At 43.1% G+C, this 20,885-nt stretch overlaps 3 protein-coding genes across 3 annotated transcripts; 2 read left to right on the forward strand and 1 right to left on the reverse strand.

Moving 5' to 3' along the window:
* Window positions 1-297: 297 nt before the first annotated feature.
* On the forward strand, window positions 298-2,965 carry LOC108927608 (uncharacterized). The gene is made up of 2 exons (XM_018741018.2): window positions 298-457; window positions 2,433-2,965. The coding sequence occupies exons 1-2, from the start codon at window positions 298-300 to the stop codon at window positions 2,963-2,965; spliced, it is 693 nt and encodes a 230-aa protein (XP_018596534.2).
* Window positions 2,966-5,498: 2,533 nt separating this feature from the next.
* Window positions 5,499-14,323, forward strand: nub1 (negative regulator of ubiquitin-like proteins 1). Its single transcript, XM_029246263.1, has 14 exons — window positions 5,499-5,887; window positions 6,376-6,552; window positions 7,790-7,854; window positions 7,963-8,027; window positions 8,115-8,282; window positions 8,407-8,495; window positions 8,568-8,674; window positions 9,787-9,973; window positions 10,173-10,280; window positions 10,404-10,556; window positions 12,335-12,481; window positions 12,565-12,654; window positions 12,770-12,950; window positions 13,731-14,323. Exons 1-14 carry the CDS (start codon window positions 5,771-5,773, stop codon window positions 13,898-13,900), a joined length of 1,824 nt encoding a protein of 607 aa, XP_029102096.1. The 5' UTR covers window positions 5,499-5,770; the 3' UTR covers window positions 13,901-14,323.
* Window positions 14,324-15,835: 1,512 nt separating this feature from the next.
* crygn2 (crystallin, gamma N2) lies at window positions 15,836-18,969 on the reverse strand. The gene is made up of 4 exons (XM_029246420.1): window positions 18,783-18,969; window positions 17,489-17,737; window positions 17,042-17,187; window positions 15,836-15,971 (listed from the first exon to the last, which is right to left on the reverse strand). The coding sequence occupies exons 1-4, from the start codon at window positions 18,801-18,803 to the stop codon at window positions 15,836-15,838; spliced, it is 552 nt and encodes a 183-aa protein (XP_029102253.1). The 5' UTR covers window positions 18,804-18,969.
* Window positions 18,970-20,885: the final 1,916 nt, after the last annotated feature.

The following is a 20,885-nucleotide window of genomic DNA, read 5'->3' on the forward strand; positions in this document are numbered from 1 at the left end:
GTGCCTGTGCGTGTATTTGTGCAGCTCCCCTGCAATAGACTGGCGTCCTGTCCAGAGTGTCCTCCCCCAACCTTGCACCAGTGCTTCTGGGATGGGCTTCGGATTTCCGCGGCCACGATCAGGATAAGCGGTTATTGACAACTGATGGATGACATCATCATATTCAACAACAATAATAATAATAATAATAATAATAATAATAACCTCGACTTAATTTTCGGTCTCAGACAGGATTCGAGGTCCCGCCCTTCATTCCTCCACATTTGTTTACACCTGATTGCTTCAGAACAGAGCAGGATGTTGAATGTGTGCTGCGCGCCAGCGGCTCGAGACTCACAGGTGGGCCACGTGGCCAAGGAGGACGGAGCCGCGATGGACTTGGCGCGTCTCCGAGAGCTTTATAACCGGAGTAAAGAGACACAAAGGCTGCAAACTCGAGTTATTTTGAGGGGCAAAGGTGAGCTTCAGAAAGTGGGGGGTGGGGGTGGTTGTTCGTACTGACATGATCGGTCCGCGCGCCGCTCAGTTCAGTGACGCTCGTGCTTCGTCGCTCGATCCGCCTTCGCTGAACTGAATACTCTTTTACTCGCGTATTGAACCGTGTTTACCAGACTGCTGGGGCATTTCCAGTAGATACAGTAAATGGAAAATTAATGTCACGGACATTTAGATCAACTCCATCTGCCCACAGTCTTTTTAAATTCTCCGTGCTCCTAGTCTAATTTTTCTATATTAATTAATATGACCATATATATTCATACATTGGGGGTGCGGTGGCGCAGTGGGTTGGACCACAGTCCTCCTCTCCGGTGGGTCTGGGGTTTGAGTCCCGCTTGGGGTGCCTTGCGACGGACTGGCGTCCCGTCCTGGGTGTGTCCCCTCCCCCTCTGGCCTTATGCCCTGTGTTGCCAGGTAGGCTTCGGTTCCCCGTGACCCCGTATGGGACAAGCGGTTCTGAAAATGTGTGTGTGTGTGTGTGTGTGTATTCATACATTTCTGTATTAAGTTCTCCGGCAGATAGACTCCGTTCTGCGAAGGAAGCAGGTTTAGCTCCCGATTTAGTCCTTATCGGCATTTAAGGTGTTCAGCTGACAGTTTCTAAATACACCTTCCATGCAAACTAGTGTGTTTACCTATAGTACCAGGCCATATACAGTACTTTTACACCCATTCGGCAGTTTACATATACAGTGCTGCTTGAAAGTACTTAAACCCTTTGTGTCCCATAGTTTTACCACGGAATGGTTACTGAATGAGAAGTAGTCTTTCCCATGTGACATAATAATAACAATAATACACATCTATTATTATTATTATTATTATTATTATTATTATACAACGACCTTTTAACAATCGGTGTATAATAATTATTATAATCAACAATAATAACAATAAACAATAACAATATTTAGCTTCTGACGTAATAAGTGTGTAATGACCAATTCCACGGGGGGTGCGGTGGTGCAGTGGGCTTGACCGGGTTCTGCTCTCTGGTGGGTCTGGGGTTCGATTCCCGCTTGGGGTATCTTGTGATGGACTGGCATCCCCTCCCCGGTGTTTCCCATCTCTCTCCAGCCTTGTCCCCTGTGTTGCCAGGTTAGGCTCCAGCTCACTGTGACCCTGCTTGGGACAAGTGTGCGTGCGCTTTATCGTGTGTAGTAGGTGTAAAATTCAGTATCACTGGTCAAACCAAGAAGGGGGCGCGGTGGCGCAGTGGGTTGGACCGGGTTCTGCTTTCCAGTGGGTCTGGGGTTCGAGTCCCGCTTGGGGTGCCTTGCGGCGGACTGGCGTCCCGTCCTGGGTGTGTCCCTTCCCCCTCTGGCCTTACGCCCTGTGTTGCCGGGTAGGCTCCGGTTCCCCGCGACCCCGTCTGGGACAAACGGTTCTGAAAATGTGTGTGTGTGTGTGTGTGTGTGTGTGTGGTCAAACCAAGTAGGTAAGCAGAACCAGGGTTGTAAATCAGATTGATTCATTTTGTATGCTTATTCTAAGATTTAATATTTAGGTGTCATTACACACACACTTTCTGAACCGCTTGTCTCATACGGGGTCGCGGGAAGCTGGAGCCTAACCCAGTAACTCAGGGTGTAAGGCTGGAGAGGGAGGGGACACACTCAGGACAGGACACCAGTCCATCGCAAGGCACCCCAAGTGGGACTCAAACCCCAGACCCACCGGAGAGCAGGACCCGGTCCAACCCACTGCGCCACCGCACCCTCCTTAGGTGTCATTAGTTTATTTCAATATTCTATACAAGAATATAGTGTTCACACACTTTGAAACAGTGCTGTCTCTACAAGCGTATGGTTGTGTTAATTGTAACCAACTTTAGTGAATAACAGGAGTGGTGTTCTGTGATTCTGATGTTGTTTAGACACAGGAATTGCATGGACAGGGTATTCTTCTGTAATCCTCCTTTTTATCCTCTGCAGCATCAAAGAAAGAAGATGTTGGAGGTAAATCTCTTGTAAACGTGGTTCCAATTAGCCAGGAAGTGAGAAATTGCACACCGTTTGAGGAACAGATGCCCGTTAAACGCATACTGTTTAATTTAGCCGCTGACTTGGACAGTGACAATATTTTGTGGCGCACGCACCTGGGGATGCATCGGATGAGCTCCAGCGTGCAAAGGGGAGGCGAAAAAGCTCCTGCAGGAAGAGTGGGCGGCCAGGAATCCGCACAGACGCTCATATGCGTGGAGCGCAACAAGGCCTACGAAGAAGCCACTCGTGCGGAGAAGTCCGGTGAAACGCTGAGTGAACGAAGAAGTGCCGACGCAGACTGCTGGAAGCTGATCGGTCCAACCCCCTTGTCCAGACGGCTGAGACAGTTGAGTTTATCAGGGAACCAGTCACAAGGGATGTCGTCCAGCTCGCAGCACTACCCCTTCCCTCAGCGCAAATGGCAGAAGAAATCTGAGGCTGCCAGGAGGCTTGGGATGTATTCAGTCACTGGAGAAGAATGAAATGCAGGTAGCTGGTAGTGTAGTGGTTAGAGGTGCTGCTTTTGAACCCAAAAGGTCATGGGTTTGAATCTCATCTCAGGCTGTAGTACCCTTAAGCAAGGTACCTACCTGAAATTGCCCAGTTGTATAAGTGGGTGAAAAAATGTAAGTATATGGCAGTATAAAGTTACATTTACTCATTTAGCTGATACTTTTCCTCCAAGGTACTTAAAATGTTAAGGTATTTATCCATCTGGGCAATTTTAGTGGAGCATTACATTCATTTATTTAGCAGCCATTTTTCTCCAAAGCAACTTCCAATGAACTCTATGTAGTGTTATCAGCCCACACATCTTATTCACCGCAGTGACTTACACTGCTTACATTGGGTCACTCATCCATACATCAGTGGAACACTGGGTGAACCTGAACAGCATGTCTTTGGACTAGGGGAGGAAATCAGGCAGACACAGAGAAAACATGCAAACTCCACACACACTGAGCAGGGATTGAACCCCTGTCCTCTTGCACCACCCAGGTGCTGTGAGACAGCAGTGCTACTCACTGTGCCACCCACTATTTTTTAGGGTAAATATCTTGCTCAAGGGTACTACAGCTGGAGGTGAGACTCAAACCAGTGACCTCGGTGTCCAAACTGAAGTAACTCTAACCACTACACTACCAGCTGTCTTTGTGGGAAAGAAAGATGAAAGAGTGCCAAGCAAAAACATGACAGTCTGTTCAACACACACTGAGAAATGTGATGCAAGACCCAGAAAAAAAGCACATCTTTATGCTAATCAGATGTTCATTTGATGTCCAGTACACTCAGGTCCTCTGGTCTGTGTTTGTAGCAATTATATTGTAACGACCCGCATTACTGTTTTAGGTGGGAAACCTGTTCAGTGTAAATAGTTGCATTGTGGGTAATTTGTAAATAGCATGTGTAACCAGTAGGGGCAATTCTGGGGGAAATGATGGGGTGACTGTCTGCCAGAGGAGGGAGAGGAGAGTCTAGGAGTGTTAAGCAGGTTAGGGAGGCTGGTTGTAGGTCCTGAAGGAAACACTGTTTTTGGACAGAGACAATTATTTTCCTGGTGTTCAAATCAATCATTTGTGAGAAATACTGTCTCTGTGTCCTTCTTTGCCCTATCCGCACCCATGGTGCTGTGTGCCACATCCATCCATTCATTTAATGTCCACTTTTTCTCTAAAGCTATTCCCAATTTAATGCTATCTACAGTTTTTTACTATTTATTTACCTGGGTAACTTTACTGTAGTGAGTATGTAGTTTCCTCAAAGGTACTACAATAGTAGGTGAGGTTCAAAACAGTAACCTTTGGAACCAAAAGCAGCAGTTCACACCCCTATGCTACCAGCTGCCCCCTGCCTGCAAAGAAAGTGTGCGAGTATAACACACACACACACACACAAAAGTTAATTTTTTAGTTAATTATTTGTCCTAACGGCGTATTGTCCCGGGGGGATTTTGTCCTACACACACACACTTAGAACTACAGCACAAATGCCTTAAATCCCAGCCCAGAAATGGTTTCCCACTGCTGTGGCAAGACTGACGTTAAGAACAGAATCTTGTCACCCTGAGGACAACAGAGAGAAGGCAGAGTTTTGATGACGTATATCAAGTCATAATGTTAACTAGGCAAACTAGGAGAGTTTGGAGGTCGAAGGTCAACCTCACATGAAGGCTGCAGAAGCACTGGAACTCAATTAGTCAATCATAAACTTTCCAGGAAAATCTCTGTTATCCTAATAAGAATGCTTTAAGCAAAATGAGTGTCCAAAGGATATTTTTCAGAGATGTTGAGCTATTCTATGTGATATACTGTTTAAGCAACTTAGGCAAGTAAGTGAGGCATTATATGATTTTCAGCCTTCAGCTGAATGAAAGCGATGGACATACTCTATATAAAACCATTTCTAAGAGTAAGTACAGTATAAAGCATTATCTACTGTGACGTTAAAACCCAACTATCTACTGTATGTCTGAGGTAATGCACTGCTGTGTATGTATGCACCGTACTGCAAGTTTTTACATGTTTAAATGAAACAGAGTAAAAAATTCAGTTACCCTACATAGATACTATAATAATAATAATAAATTATCATCATCATTCTTTCTCATATGTTGTAAGTCTACATTTGGAACAGAGTTTTTTCCCATTACATTTTATGTTTAAGTACAATACGATTACATAAAACACCCATGTACTGTATAGTACTCGCCCTTGTGTAAAAATGTACTCCTGACCATTTATAATACAGCACCTGCAGTACAGCTGAGCATTTTGCAAACACGTTTATATTAGAACTAATAAATGCATATGGCATGCAGTCGTGAATGCTTTTTGCTTTTAAATATGAACATACGTACTCAGCTTTGAGCAGTTTTTTAAAACCTTTTTCTTATTTATAGATCATAATTCCAAAAAGATCAGTTGTAACGCTAATGTCATGTTTGTATTACTCAAAATGAATCTACTCAATTGTCCCTAATAAGACGCCGTAGTCCGGAAGTGAGGGAAAAAAAAAACACGAAAGTGCGCCGTAAGTCCAGCTGACTCAGTGTGTGTGCCCAGAAACGTTGTGTTTAATGTAATAGTTAAAAGTGTTACACTTTTTCGATCATATTAAGCGAAGCGGATTTTGCGAGGCTCTGTCTACTGATCGCTGCCGTTGCCGGGCGCACACTCAGTGACTGGCGGCTGTCCCGGCGAGGTGACGCGTCCATTTCGGTTTCACTTCGTCTCCTCCTCCTTCTCTTCTGCACTTTCACACTCACACAGTCGAGTCGCTCGGAGAAAATGACAGAAGAGAATTTGCAGTCTAAGCTGAAAAACGCGCTGAGAAACGACAAAATTCAGCTATGGACTCCGCCGTATACAACCGAGAACAACGAAGCCGGACAGAAGTCGCTGCAGGTATTTTGGTGTTTGTGCGCGCGCGCCGTCATAATATATTCATTCAATTATTGACGCGCGTGATGAGTACTGTCATCATCATCATGTGAATGTTATCATGTACCCGCGATCCCGCGTGACGACTAATCATGATCATAAATGTCACGCAGCGAGACTTTATCATATGTTGGGCGCAGGAAAAATGAGTAGTACTGAGTACACACACTGCGGTTACTGCTAGAATAACTAAGGCTGAGTATTTGTTGTGTTTTGGTGATTTTTATTTTAGTATATTTTATGTACATTGTGGTAGAACACTGTCGATCGCAAGATAAAGTTGTCACTGCTGTAGGCTACAGTGTAGCAGGAAACACATTCAATTGTACCCCCCCCCAAAAAGGTAAAAGTAAAAGCAAGACACACACACACAACAAATGTGAAAGTACCTGAAATGTGAAAGTGGGCGGAACGAGAAGCGGCTGCGCCGCGTTCTGTGTCACGTGCCGCAGGAGCTCGCGACGCGCTACACGGCCCTGCTGGGCTTCCCCGCGGACCGCGTGCTCGACGCCCTCGAGGTCCTGCGCGTGCACGCGCTGCGGCGCGGCCGCGGAAACGACGTGTTCAGGGAGAGCGGCGTGGCCGCGCTGGAGCTCATCCTGCCCTCGGACCCCAGGAAGGTGAACAAGGTAAAGGTGAAGAACCCGACCGGTCGTTCTGCGTCTCGCGGTCCAGATGAGATGACGAGCACGCGCACCTGCTAACACCTGTGCTTTATCTGTGCCAGATCATGTGCGGCTTTTGAACTTTCTTCAGTTAAGCATCTATGAGAATAGGAGCACACACCCTTGTCCTACGTGTGCAGTGCACACAGCTGACGGATTAATTGATTTTTTTTTTTTTTTTTGGGGACAAATTAAAATACAGCATAATCATAAAAGTTAACACAATAAAGCACCATGACTTACTGTCGTTATCCTTACAATGGCATGATTTACATGTTTTCATTCAGCATTTTCTCCAAAGTGACCTAGACTGTTAAGATACTTACTATTCTTTACCTGTTTATACAGCTGGGTAAAATTTTTAAATTTAAATTTACCAGAGACCCTTTCATCCATGCTGACTTACAGTGCCAGACACAGCACAGTACTGCATAGCGCCTACAGTCAATCACTTGCCCGTACACCACGCTACTGTAACACACACTACGCTTAGTGTAGAGTCACTAGTTCATTTGATCAAGAACCTCTGTTGCCATTTACACAGACAGTTTGTTGGGAATCTTGCATGTTTTCTCAGTCAAAACACTTAAGAGCAGAATGTACACAGACGCTGACTGTACGCAGTAGAGCTGCACCCCCTCTACACACACACACAGTAAACACTACAGTATATTACACAAAATAGGGATAACTCACAAGACATTCTTTGGGAGGAAACCCATGCGAACATGGGAAGATCATCCAGATTCTACACAGACCAAGCGGGGATCGAACCCATGTCCTCTTGCACTGCCCAGGCACTGAGAGGCAGCAGTGCAGTTTGCATACACTAAAGGCAAAGATGTACTCAGAGAATACACCCTTAACAGTGTACCGTTTGCCCATCGGTAAGACATTGTGAGCACTTAGACCGCATAGCAGGCAGCAACACACACGGAGATCAGCTGGACCCAGAACACGGGTAAAACACTGGTGAAGTGGTCCGTGCAGCAACTCCCATTATCACAACAGTCATTAAATAAACATATTGGCACAGAAGCGATTAGAACACTTTTTAAATACAATTTCAGTGACAGAGCCCTTCAGCTCTGACCCAAAGTCCCTACCTCGGCCACTAGAGTATTTTTGTTTGTAGTTAATGTTTTTTAAAATTTTACAAAATGTGCAGTGATGACAATCCTAGGTTTACTCCTTTTTTAAGGCTCCCCGGGAAAAGACATATTTTAATACGAAACTGGATGTTACTGCACAAGATGCCATGAAAATGTAAGTCTGTTATGCTGATTTTTTCCAGCATAAAATTAAAATATGGATACAGTACAGAAATGTGCCAATTTTTTTTTTTTTTTTTCTTTTTCCCTTTTCATTCTGTAGGATATGTGAGAAATTTGGACTTCAGCACATCAAGTTAATTTTGTCGGGAAAAATTCTAAACCCTGGTATGTGTGTTAAGTAGACATTTTCATTGTTTTAAATGCATGGGGCAGTGTGTTAGGTTTTTTTTTTTTTTTGTTTTTATTTTACAGAAAAGAGGCTTGACGAACAAGGCGTAAAGCACAACTCCAGGGTAATGGTGTTGAAAAAAAGTGAGCCAGAGACTCAGCAGAGGATGCTGGAGGAGGAACAGAAGAAAAAGTCTCAGGATGAGAGTGTGAGAAGAACCCAGAAAGGCTTTCAGATTTTGTCTGAGAGAGGTAATCTCAGGTGGAGCTGGGTTGGTCCCACGAGGTGTAGAGTAATACAACGTGATTGTGATTTCTATTCGTAGCTTTCAAAAACATTATCGGTGAGTTTAAAATTTATTTTTTCCTTTTGGAGATGGCAGTCAAGATCCAGAGACGACTCCATTCTTAGAAATCGCAGACCAGAAAGGAAATCCTCTGGAAATCCCTCCTGCGGAGAAAAAGGTGACTATAAAAGTGGTTGGAGGATTTGGAGGATGTTGCCACTGTTAACACGTCTCTGAAATGTGTCTCAAGGCTCTGATTGTGGCTATGGGCTTCCATGAGAAAGGCAGAGCTTTAATGAAGAGGAAGGATTACGAGTCAGCACTTTGCCACTTGCTGGAAGCAGATGATTCATTTAGGTAAGAAGAATGTTTTATATGTATAAGACCCTTAAGGTGTTGAAATGATTTAATTTGGTGCTGAGAAACACAGGGACTGGAATTTGCATTGAGTGTGTAGCAGCACGTGGTGTCCTGATGGCTGCTCTGTGGACAAGGCAGGCGTCAGGCAACCAGAGTAATTATGTGGTAATTGCTTGTTCCTCGGGAGACATTGAAGTTTCATTTTCCCATATTGTTGATAGAGGGCAAACCAGCGAAATTACATGGTTTTGATGAGCGATGAGATGAGAAGTGAAGATGTAGTTAATACTGTCATGTTATTCACTATAAACCAAGGCTGTGGAGTTGGTACACAAAACCTCAGACTCCAGTAACCCAATAATTGCTTCTGACTCCACAGCACTGCCCAAAAATTGCACGTTATTTTCGGGGTCGACTTATCTGGTGAATATAGGCCTAAACCTAATTTTTGGGGGTCGATTTACACGCCAATGCATACAGTACATTTAGTGGAAGTCGGTACATTTTTACTGACTCTGACTCAGTAATCCAATAATTGCTTCTGACGATTCCACAACTCTGACTGCACAGCACTGCTATAAACCATAACACGTGCTGCGTACCCCTCATGGTAACGAGAAAATCAAGTCATCAAAAAGTGCAGTTTTATGGAATTTTTAACTTTGGTTACCACCACAGCATGATTATTTATATAAAAAAAAAAAATGAACATTCTCAGACTTATCATAGGAAATGTGAAAGATTGATGTTGTAAAACAGCCAAAACGCATCTCTTTGTTGTACTAATTGTTCATTTGCTAAGAGTGATGTTGGCCTTTTCTTACTCTAAATTAATACATTTCAGTGGGATTTCAGCACCCAAACACAGTCTTTAATACCGTCAGTTGAATAGTGTCGTCTTGGCACAACTACTTCATTAATATTTACCCTGAAAAATGCAGATTAAAAGATGAACATCTCAAAGTCAGGATGCTGTGTTCAACAAGCCTTGTTGAGGTGCTTGAGAAGACAAGAGAAGTGATTAAAAGAGTCGATAGAAACCCCTGAATGTCGTTTTGTACAGTCGGTCATTGTCAGTTTTGCTGCTTGTTCATGCCCACCCTCTACAGTAAATGTGACTCCACGCTGCTGGACGTGGTGGACAACTACGGTGTTCTGCAGCTTGATATTGTGTGGTGCTACCGCAAACTGGTATCTCTCACCTCCCTCAACGATGCAAGACACAGGCTAAAGAAAGCTGAGGATTACTTCCTGAAGAGCTATGGAGAAGAGAACAAGCGACTCTTACAGATAAAGGTTTGTTGACAGTTAATAACATTGCAAAACGGAACCGTTGTTGAATGTGCAGCATTGCCATTACAGACCAAGTTCCATCTGTTTAAAGCTTTAAGCAGCTTTTTTCAAGCCAAGTTTTGAAATGATTAGGCTGATGGCTGATATTGTGCTTTTTCTTGCTGAACTTAATTATTGGCTCATTATAACTGCTCCTTTTCAGGGTAACACAGGGCGGGAGGAGGTTTTGTTCCTGAGACTCTACCTTCTACAAAGTTTACAGGCATATCTGGAGGGCCATGACATATATGCTGCTCAACAGTTGCAGAAGGTAATGATCCTGTCAAAAAAAGGCTGGACCATGCCAGTGTGTGTATGTCTGGGAATGTATATTAATCTATGACCTGCACTTTGTTGTGGTCTGAACCCCCTCCTCTGATTGGCACTGTTCCAGGTGGAAAGCCTGTACCAGCAGCTGAACCTGGACCCTGATAAAATGATGGAGTTGATGAGCCTAGGTTACACTGAGCAAGAGGCTCGCTTAGGCTTGAGGGCATGCAAGGGAGACACTAATGCGGCTGCTCTCCACATCTCCCAGAGGAGAGAGGTATTGAATCAGTTTTTTTCTGTTTAAGGAAGCAGCTCAGATGAAATACTGTAGTCAGGTAATTTTTTTTTTTAAAAGCACACTTATCAACGAGGTGACAAAGAAACCATTATCCTTAAATGACCAAAATAAAGCAAAGACTAAATGTATGAGTCAGCCATGAGCCATCTGGTAAATGAGGAAGGGAAAACAAAAAAGCCCCCAGTGAAAGGAATTGGGGATTGTAGTGTAGTTCTGAGTAGTACTGCGGGGCTGTGGAAGAGGTGACTGTGTACATGCTGAGAATGCAAAGAGGGAAATTAGGCTGTATAATATATCCAACAAACAGTACCAGTTTCCTTAAGGTTACTGCAGCGGCTGCATATTGGTCCTTCGAGTCCTTAAAAATACACAGTAGACATGTAACTGTTAACTCAGTTACTGAAATTATTGTGACATGCTGGGCTCTTTCGGGAAGCAGGACTGAAAGTGTATATGTGAAATTTGTGTTTACCAACTGAAACTGACCGGACCGGAGAGTGACGACAGTGACTGGGCACTGGGGAAGCTCTGGACAAGAAGGTCCTCTGGCAAAGATGTGCTTTCTGGTTTCCTGCTCGGGGTCATGTGGCCTCTTGCTGCCAGGGAAGGAAGGTGTTAATCATTGTGGTGTGTGCTTTGGCAGCCGTGCACACCACAATCACAAGAGTTTTAATGGCATGAGTGTCCTAAAACTAGAGTAAATAAAGACTAACAGTCTGTTTAAGTAGAGATAGTCTTGCATCAAACATCTGTTAGGAATGCTATACAGCACAGCGTGTGCAGATTACATTGTGTCACATCTTATGCTTCCTGGATGGACTCTGGACTCCTGCAGCCCTGCACTGGACGAGCAATTATCACAAACAAAATTTTTCAAAGTTCTCAGTTATGTCTAATTTTGCATTGAGTATGATTAAAGTTTACTAATGAGAAAAATACCAGTAATTCTTCTAAAGTGCTGGTTTTAGAAACAATCTTAATTTGAATGTTTTTATTAATTTTTTCAAGAATTTGAGAATTTTTGCTCACATATATAAAGAACACTATATTGAGAGATTTCAAACACCATATATTAACAAAAAAGATTACATAGATATTCTGCACTGGAACATTCGAGAAAAGCACTGAAACACAGCAGCTACTGGAAGATTTTAGAAGCACCAGAACATTCAGGAAAGCATCAGATCCTAAAAGTTACTGGAATATTTGGTGCTTGGAACCTGGTGCAAAAATTAGCTAATTTCAAGACTGTGGAATATTTTTCTTAAAACTTACAAAACGCCAAAAATATGGTTAATCTATCGAAATTTAATGGGAAAATGCAAAAAAAAAAAAAAAATGCAAATAGTTTTTTTGGTTTTATATGGTAATATATGGTGTTTGAAATCTCTCAATATAGTGTTCTTTATATATGTGAGCAAAAATTTCTTAAATTGAAAAAATTAATAAAAACATTAAAATTAAGATTGTTTCTAAAACCAAAAAAAATGCAAAAAAAAATCAACAAAGTTTGTTACATAATCATTAATGAATGAACGAATGAATGGAAAATATAAATATAAGCTATATATTAAAAAAAAATTGTAAAATTTTGAGGTCTGCCTAACGAAGTCATTTCACAGATGAATCAACCCCGTTAGGTGAGGGACAGGGAGGTAAACAATTTAGACCAAGTAGGCCTCTCGCCCACAACAATTCTGAGACAGCGGTGAGAAATGTTGTAACCGCATCGCTGACCAAGGTTGTTGGACGTGTAGGAGAAGGAGAAAATGAAGCAGACCGAGAGGGAGAAGAGGATGCGTCGCGTGGAAGCCATCACCGTGCTGCAGCAGATTGGATACTCGCGGAAAGACGCCGCAGTGGCGCTGCACAAAGCGAAAGGCGACTTGGACCGTGCGTTAAATGTGAGCTGGCAGTCCATTGTCGCCACAGTTGCGGGGAAACTCCGACTGACCTGTCAACTGATAAATTCTCCTCCACGATACAGATTCTTCTGGACTCCAGTCAAGCTGAGTCAGACACGAATCACACCGGAGTGGAGGACTCTTCTCCTGAGAGACAGGCCAAAATAAATCAGGTGAATAATGTTTTTTTTGGCCTTGTTCTGGCTGCAAAATTTTGAAAGGAACATGCTGTCTGACAGTTGTGTGCGCGGTTTGTTTTTATTGCTCTTTTATCGGTTTTCGCTGCAGTTGGTTTCTCTGGGCTTTAGCCGGGAAGCTGTCGAAAACGCGCTCAGACGGACCCGCGGAGACGTGCAGCGAGCTTCAGAATTGCTGCTGGACAGCGGTAGCAGCCTGTCCCCTGAGGAGCTCTCTCCCTCGCCCCCCTCCTCCTTGTCCGAGGAACCCAGCACCTCTTCGGAGTCGGCTGGTGAGTTCGGGTCTTTGCAACTTTGACTGTTTCCGCCATCCCCAGAAGCAGTTTCACTGTGGTACTGGAACAAATTTAAACTTGTATGCAACTGGTAAGGTACCTTCTCTTTTAATATAACAATATACTGTCGAAATTTTGCTTTAAAACGGGACAAAAAATTTGATCAGAAAATATGTGCCAGAAATTTCTGTTCACTGTGGAATTTCTTTTGGACAAACGGGAAATCACCCGCTGGCCGTAACATAGTTTAAAATATTAGAAGATATACAATCGTAGCTGTCAACCTCCGATACAAAAAAATCGCAGCGAAGGGGGAAATTTATAATCATCATCATTGCTTTTAATGTCATATAGTTTCAAACTGCTGAAATACAGTGTGTATCAAAGTTTGCACTGCTCATGCAGGAATCTGGGCTGTGATCGCTTTTTACAGAGCGATTGCGTAGGGCAAGTATGACACATGTCTGGAAGCAAGTATCTGTACAAATGGTCGATTAAAAAGATGGATTGGAGATGTGCGTGTTACTGGTGGTAGTGATGCGTGCGGTGATTTTTAAGAAAATTTTTTTTGTAAAGCGGAATTTAGCAACAAATATCACAATTTCCGTACTCGGTGTTGAAAATGAGAAAAATTCGGGGAAAACGGGAAGGGTTGGGACCTATGCACAGTAATCATTTTGTTATTGTATTTTGGAGTATTTATTTGGTTCACAAGACCTTTCGGTTGTTTCAGTTGTTTATGGCTGTTAAAGACTTCCTTCTGCTCTTCTTCCACAGCCTCTACAAGTTTGGGGGACGATGCTATGGATAATGATCTAGTTAATGAGGTCTTGGATGACATCCCTAGCCATGAGGAGGATTACTTGGACCTTACACTCGAGGAGGAGTGCGAGTTCATTGTTCAGATGAGGTCGTACCTCGAGAAGAGAAATGCACTACAGAGCTAAAAGCGTTTGTTTTACTCCAAATGGCTTCAGAGACGAGTGTCCAGTCTGATTTTTAGGGAACTGAGCTGTATACTGTACCATCGCAACGTCTCGATCAGTTGTGAAGATTTACCGCTGTAGCTTACACCAGCCTTTTTGGAACGTTCAAGTTTTGGATTCACTAGCTACGTATAGAGTGGTCTTATAGTGTGCCAACCATAAACACTTATTTTGATTACCAAATGGAAATCACACCAAAACTGCAGGTTCCTTCCAGATTATTCATTCAAGCATATATTCAGCCTATCAGAATTAACTTGTTCATTGGTGTATTTTTATGATAGAATAATTGCAGTTGATACATTTATAAAATAATTGCATTGCTCAGTTTTCATTGAATCTTACAAACTTATCTTTTACAGTACAAAAAAAACTTGTTATAAATGCAATAAAAATGAATTGATTTAAGGTTTGACATGTCTGCATGTTGAAGCTGGCTTATTTTTATCTTTTTCTCATGTTTTAAATATTTCATTTATTTTCACCGTTTCTATAGTGAAAGAGAAAGAACTGTTCAAAATTATGAGACAGCGGTTGTAGAACTTTAACATTTTGTGTGTCCATTGTCTACAAAAAAGCCTTAGAAGTACATGAAATCTTTAAAAGCACTTGATGGAAATATTAACTTTTAAAAACTGGATCAGTGTGTGGATTTATATATTGTTCATATATTCATATATTAAATTAATATAAACTCATACATGAAACTTGTTTTTTCTTTGCTATAATAATAGAGAACAAAGAGCTCTCTGCATGGAATCTGATTATGTCTGTTTAAAGAGAATGTGACATTAATTATTCACATTTCCCAAAATCTGTGTGGAAAACAATACGTTGCAGAGCATTTAATTCCATGGTCACTAACCTGTGTGGTGATTTAAGAAATGATGTGAAAGGTAACCTGTCAGTTTCAGCCTCTACAACCAGGCCGAGGACTTCCTCCTTTAAAGCTCCTTCCCAGGTGTAGTAATCCACTTTGCGTTTGTCTTCTTTATATTATCGCCTGTTTTGAATGCCATCTCATCATTGATTATTTCACTCACTATCTCTTTCTGGCTCCTGGATCCATCACATAAGCCATCTGGGAAGCCCCTGGCAGAGACTGGACAATGGTTCCTACTGGCTGGGGTTGCTTTAGATTATGGATTATTTACATTTACTCAACACTTTTCTCCAAAGCAACTGACAACGTTAAGGTACCTACAGTTGTTTGTCCAGTTACACAGCTGGCTAATTTTACTGGAACGACTTAGTGTAAGTACCTTGCTCAAGGATACTAGGCAACGGCTGTAACCACTATACAAGCTGGATGACGACTTTTGTCCAAGCTGATGCCAGTCTGCATCGGCCAAACAAGCTACAGAAGCACCCCACTGCGCTACCACAGAACACCAAGGAGGGTTGGACAGTCACTGGTGTTTTTTGTTTTCCTTTCCTCAGTTGTCAGGTTTCTTGTATGAGATCAATACATCAGCAAACTGCTGTTTTGTTTTTTTTGTTTGATTTCAGTTCAGTGTCATTTGTGTCAGCTGTATGTGCTCTATTGTTCATGACTCTCTCACTTTGTGCAGAAGAGCATTATATTAAAAAAACCAAACTGAATTTTTTAAATATCTGCATTATTAAACGATGTAAGCTGATCTATAGTGTGGTATCATAGGACTTAAGTGTGAACAGTCAGCATCTGTCATGTACGTAATATGAATATGGATCGGTTAAATTAACAGCAACCCTCATGTTATATTGAAACAGACAAAACGTCAGTATTTTTTAGTGGATTTTTCCTCCTCGATAATGTAATGCAAACAAAAATACCAACATTAGGTAACATGTTGTTTCATTAGGATTTATTTTACATATTCACTAAAAGGAATAGTCCATTTCACGTAACAGTGCTTAAAAGTAGTTGACCACACGCCGAATAGACTGAATGTTGGGATTCTGGGCGTGCCATTCGCTGAAATTGCAGTAGTTTCCCCTCTCCACAATGTACATACGTCCACGGTAGTTGGGCTCTTCATAAAGCACCCAGCTGTAGGGAAAAATGTTATTACTGCTCACAATTTTCTGAACCGTAATTGGTGACCAGAAGTCCTATATCGGCAACATGAGCACGTGACTGGACATTGATACGAACCATGCAGATTTTGCTTTCATTTATATTATGTCATTTGAATAGCGGCTGTTTTCTCAAAATGCCTTTTTTTTTGCTGAGTTATAGTTGAAATGCTTCTAAAGTCATTGTGACATTTTTTCATTGCTTATTTCATGTTGAAAGAAATATGCTCTACATACAGTACCTTTTCCTTGTATATTTTCTAAAACCACACAAACATTGTCCCAACTTTAACGTGGGTCCAGGTGTGCAGTGGTATTTCTAAACTCTGTCACTTTTATAAGTTTATACCGCCTACTCTTGTTTGCAATGATTTCTTGGGTAAAAAATATATCAGTTAAAGAGATCAGCAGTTATTTATGAGAAAAATTATGGTAATGAGCGACAAAGGTAACAATAGTTTTACAATTTCATCACTGACACACAGATATGATCAGGTAAACTAATCTCACATTTACTCACAATCTGCTGTGCATAATACTTCTATTGGCTTATTACTAGACATAGTCATATAATTTCTTCCATTTTATTTCCTAATCTCAATATCCAACAATGTTTTCACTAGGAAAATTTTCCTTAGTTTGCCTGTGACTTCTGCACATACAGTATCTCAAAAAATGTAGACTCATTTTTATGTGCGAAAATTCTTCTTACACAATTTATTGGAGGCAAATATGTGGTGAACTAAGAATGGTTTGTACCCAATATTCGATTTAACCCCCGCCCCCCAAACCGAACGCTCCACAAGGAACACGTCCAGAGATATTTTCTATTAAAATGTGTACGGGATTTTTTTTTCCAGGGACTCTATTATCGCGACCTGCGTTTTAGTGAATTTTTAATGCAGAACAGTTTTTGTTAACTGCGTTCCCCTTTTGTCAGGTTTGTTTCGAATCCTTAGCCATGGAGACCTCTGATGGGTAGAACCTTCAATGAGAGACACCCAGAGTGAGTGAGGAGGCGGCCGGGGGGCGGGGGTGACTTACGCTCCGTCACCGTAGACCCTGATGGAGCTGATGCAGTTGCTGGTGAAGCAGCGGCCCTGCAGGAAGGGGCAGTCGTCACAGAACTCCACACACTGGCCAGAGAAGTTGGTGCCCTCAAAGAGCTCAATTCTGTAGCGCTCTCCATGCTGCGGGGAGGGTGGGCAGAGTCACGGAAGGCCGAGAAAACATCTCCTCTCCGGAGGAGCACACGCTACAGGAGCTATACGTGATGCCGAGCTTTTCGCACTCCTCTTAATCGTACGTATCGCAAAGCGCTCAAAGAGGAAGTACGTGAAAACGGATAAGCTCTTCACGATTCTGAGCAAATGCACCGATTGCGGATTCAATTTCTTCCTCGTTTATGCTGATTTTACTGCACGTGTACCCGTCCCTTGTTTATGTATGTTCTCCTTGCGTATACCGTATGTTCGGTCGCCGAGCCCTCACCATGCGGATGGTCCTGCAAGAGCCCATGTGGTCATTGTGGGCATTCCAGCGCTGGAACTCTGGGTATTCGCCACGTTCCAGGATGTACTGCTGGCCCCGGAAGTCGGGGTGGTCGTAGCAAATCCAGGCACCGCTCTCCACGCGGATGGAGTTGACGCGGTTCATGAACCCACGGTCCTGGAAATTGTCACAATCGCCATACACCTCGAGACACTTCCCTGTGAAGCATCTTCCCTCGTAGAAGACTATCTGGAGGAAGGGATGCACATGGGGGGTGGGGGTGGGAGGGGTGACACGGGCAGAACATTGTTAACGAATGGTGATGGTAGAAGTTACCGTCAATCTCAACCGGAAGTGTAGCGGCGGTCGGTGTCACAGTGGCGCGAACAAGGAGCCGGAACAGTGCAGGTTCAAGTCCCACGAGCAGCCCTTGTTTTTACACCCGGAGCAAAACGCATTACACAGGTTGCTTCAGGTATATTAGCGAGCGATCGAGATGTTCCTCATGCATCTGTGGAGGAACTAAAGTAAACGATTTTATGCATTTCACATTACTACAGCAAACTCCTTTACCGTTTCCATCTCTCATATGATTCATTTCTTTCCTTTTTACCAGAGTAAAATGGGCACCAGGCAGATGAATGGCTTTGAAGCAGGTGGTTTTGAGTTCAAACCTCAGTAGAGGCCCAGCCGTTTCACTCGTTTTTTCACAGAAACACCCGCCACGTAAATGGGCCTTTTGACAGCCTTCCCGTGAGACCCGCATGCCACGTTTTTGTGGTCCATTTTATTTTTTGTTGCCGTAGCCGATAATCGCGCATTCCGTGGTACGAAACTAAAAGATGCCGACACTCGCTCCTATTCCGAATGGCCATAATTTATATTTATAATTTCTATTTTAAACCATTTCAAGCTGCGGCAAGGCTGACAAACGTTGCGATGCCGAGACGTTCAACCCAAACTGCTGACTCCTAAATCCAAATGCTCGGACAAACCATCCTCCTCTTAGAACTCCCAAACCCCAGTAATCTAAGCCAACAGTCAAAGTCTTTTCCAGATTTTATTACACTTCGTTTGCAAAGCAACTTTACCCTTTTCTGCAGCAGGACCTTTTGCTGTCGCACTTAAGGTTAAAGCACCTTGTTTACATGACTTCCTCCACCATCGGGATGCTGACTATGTGCCGAAGCGCTATGCCGCCACCTGCTAGACCGAAAGAGCGCTGGAGCCTCACGGGGGGGGGGGAGAGGGGTGATGTTGGGGAAGGGGGGGGAGTGTCAGCCCAGGGACTTACCTTTCCCGAGTACTGCGACATTTTTTCCACCGGATGCTGTTCAGACTAACCCACAAGTGAGAAAGTGTGACAGCCTGAAAAATTGGACACCCCAATATATACGGCGAGGTGTGGGCGGGGCCACCTCCCCAGCTTCCGCCCACAAAGGCCCCACAAAGGCCAGCTTAGGTCTTTCTGCCTCATCCGCACTTTCTCTTACATTTGGCACTGCTGATTCTGGAGTTTGACTCTGGGTGGGGGCCTGGGGGACGGGACAAAGGATTTTGCTTGGGTGGGGATTTGCGGGCTGCTTTTGCACATGTGACACTTCTCTTTGGAAACCTCTATCAACCCGCCCGGGGGCCGTGCGCTCTGGTCTGACTCTGGACACGCACGCCGGGCAGGTGTTGGCTGCAGGGGTCCTGCGGAAACAACAAACTCGTGGTTAAAGTGGGACAGATCAGACACGTTATCGGAGCTACGGAAGCCATTCCTCTACGGCGTCTTTTCGCCCCCGAGTCTTTCATTCACTCCTGTTCACTCGTGCACGCTGCGTTTATCACCGGCGGACTGCTCGACTCACACTTGGGGAAAGGTTCATATTTCCGTATGAGAAACCACACCAGGGATGGGAACCGGCTGACTTCCGCGAGCATAATGACGCGATCGCTAGCGCGGAGCACGAGAACGGCGCAGAATATACACAAATGTAAATACATTTACATCAGTATAAATATATCATTACTAAGATGATTTGTACCTTTGTACAAGGTGACTTGATGATAAATAGGCAACTTACCGTAACATTGATTTACCCATTTCATGAAGGAGAGTATTTTACCGCAGCAATCCAGGGCATGTACTGCACTGAATGGATACACACACATGCACACATACACACACAACTGTACCCACTCAGTCACTGGAGGAACCAGTTCACCTGATGCAAGTCTTTGCATTGGGAGAGGAAACCAGAGCACCCAGAACGAACTCGCGTGAACTCAGGGAAAACATCAGATTACACAGACTGAACCGGGTTCAAACCCGCATCCAAACCCGCATCCCAGGAGCTCCGTTATTCAGCTGGCGACGGTAAGCATATCTGCGGTAGTTGGACGAGTAATTGAATATGGACACAAAAACATTCAATTTATGGTAAACATTCCATTGTATTAAGATATTAATGTTGCTGCTCACGTAGGTGATAGTGAAAACTAAGTTTAAAAAAAAAAAGAGACTGATACTGGTAGATATACATGTATATATTTGTATTTCTTTTTTTTAATTTTTCATACAAGATAAACCAAGGCTAACAATACCATCTGGTCAACACCATACTGAGAAAAAGAAAGGAAAAAACATGATTGTCACTGAGTGTGCTTCACAACAAACTTACTCAGAATGAATAAATAACGAGCAGAATTTCCAGTATTTACAATATAAACAATATGATAATGAAGGAAAAAAAAAGCATCGGAAGCTTTCGGCGGATGTGGCGTCAGATTGCATGTACATTTTCTCAGTGTTTTTCTCGAGAACAGAACATCTGAAGCAGTTACATCGACATCTTGGAGCGGGTTACGGGACGCTCGTGTACCATGCCTCGTAACAGGGAACGGATCAGGAGTGGAAACTAAGAGTCGGAAACATCAACTACACGCTACATCACATTCCCCACCAACATGGAAATGACACTTATTACGCAATGTAACAAAATTTTTACTATGTCAGTTTTTTAAAAATTTTCCATTGTTTTCTTCGATTAATCATACTTTTGACGTTACTTTGTACTATATGTCCATTTTATAAAAAGATTCCACATTCTCGAATTTAGCGAATTTTGGCGAATCTTGGCACCGGGTCCCAGTCACCCAAACATTCCAGTACCTTTTAGGATGTGACGTTTTCTATAGATGCTCCTCGACTAACGATGGGGTTACCTTCCGATAAACCCATTGTAAGTGGAAAAAATCGTAAGTCAAAAAAGAATACAGTACTGCACCTACCGAACATCGTAGCCTGGCCCGGCCTACCTTAACCGTGCTCAGAACACTTATCGTAACCTACAGCTGGGCAAATTTCAGCAGGAGACACACATGGGCGTTTAGTAGACATGATGGGATG

This window comes from Scleropages formosus, chromosome 19 (genome assembly GCF_900964775.1).
Source record: "Scleropages formosus chromosome 19, fSclFor1.1, whole genome shotgun sequence".
Lineage (NCBI taxonomy): Eukaryota > Metazoa > Chordata > Actinopteri > Osteoglossiformes > Osteoglossidae > Scleropages > Scleropages formosus.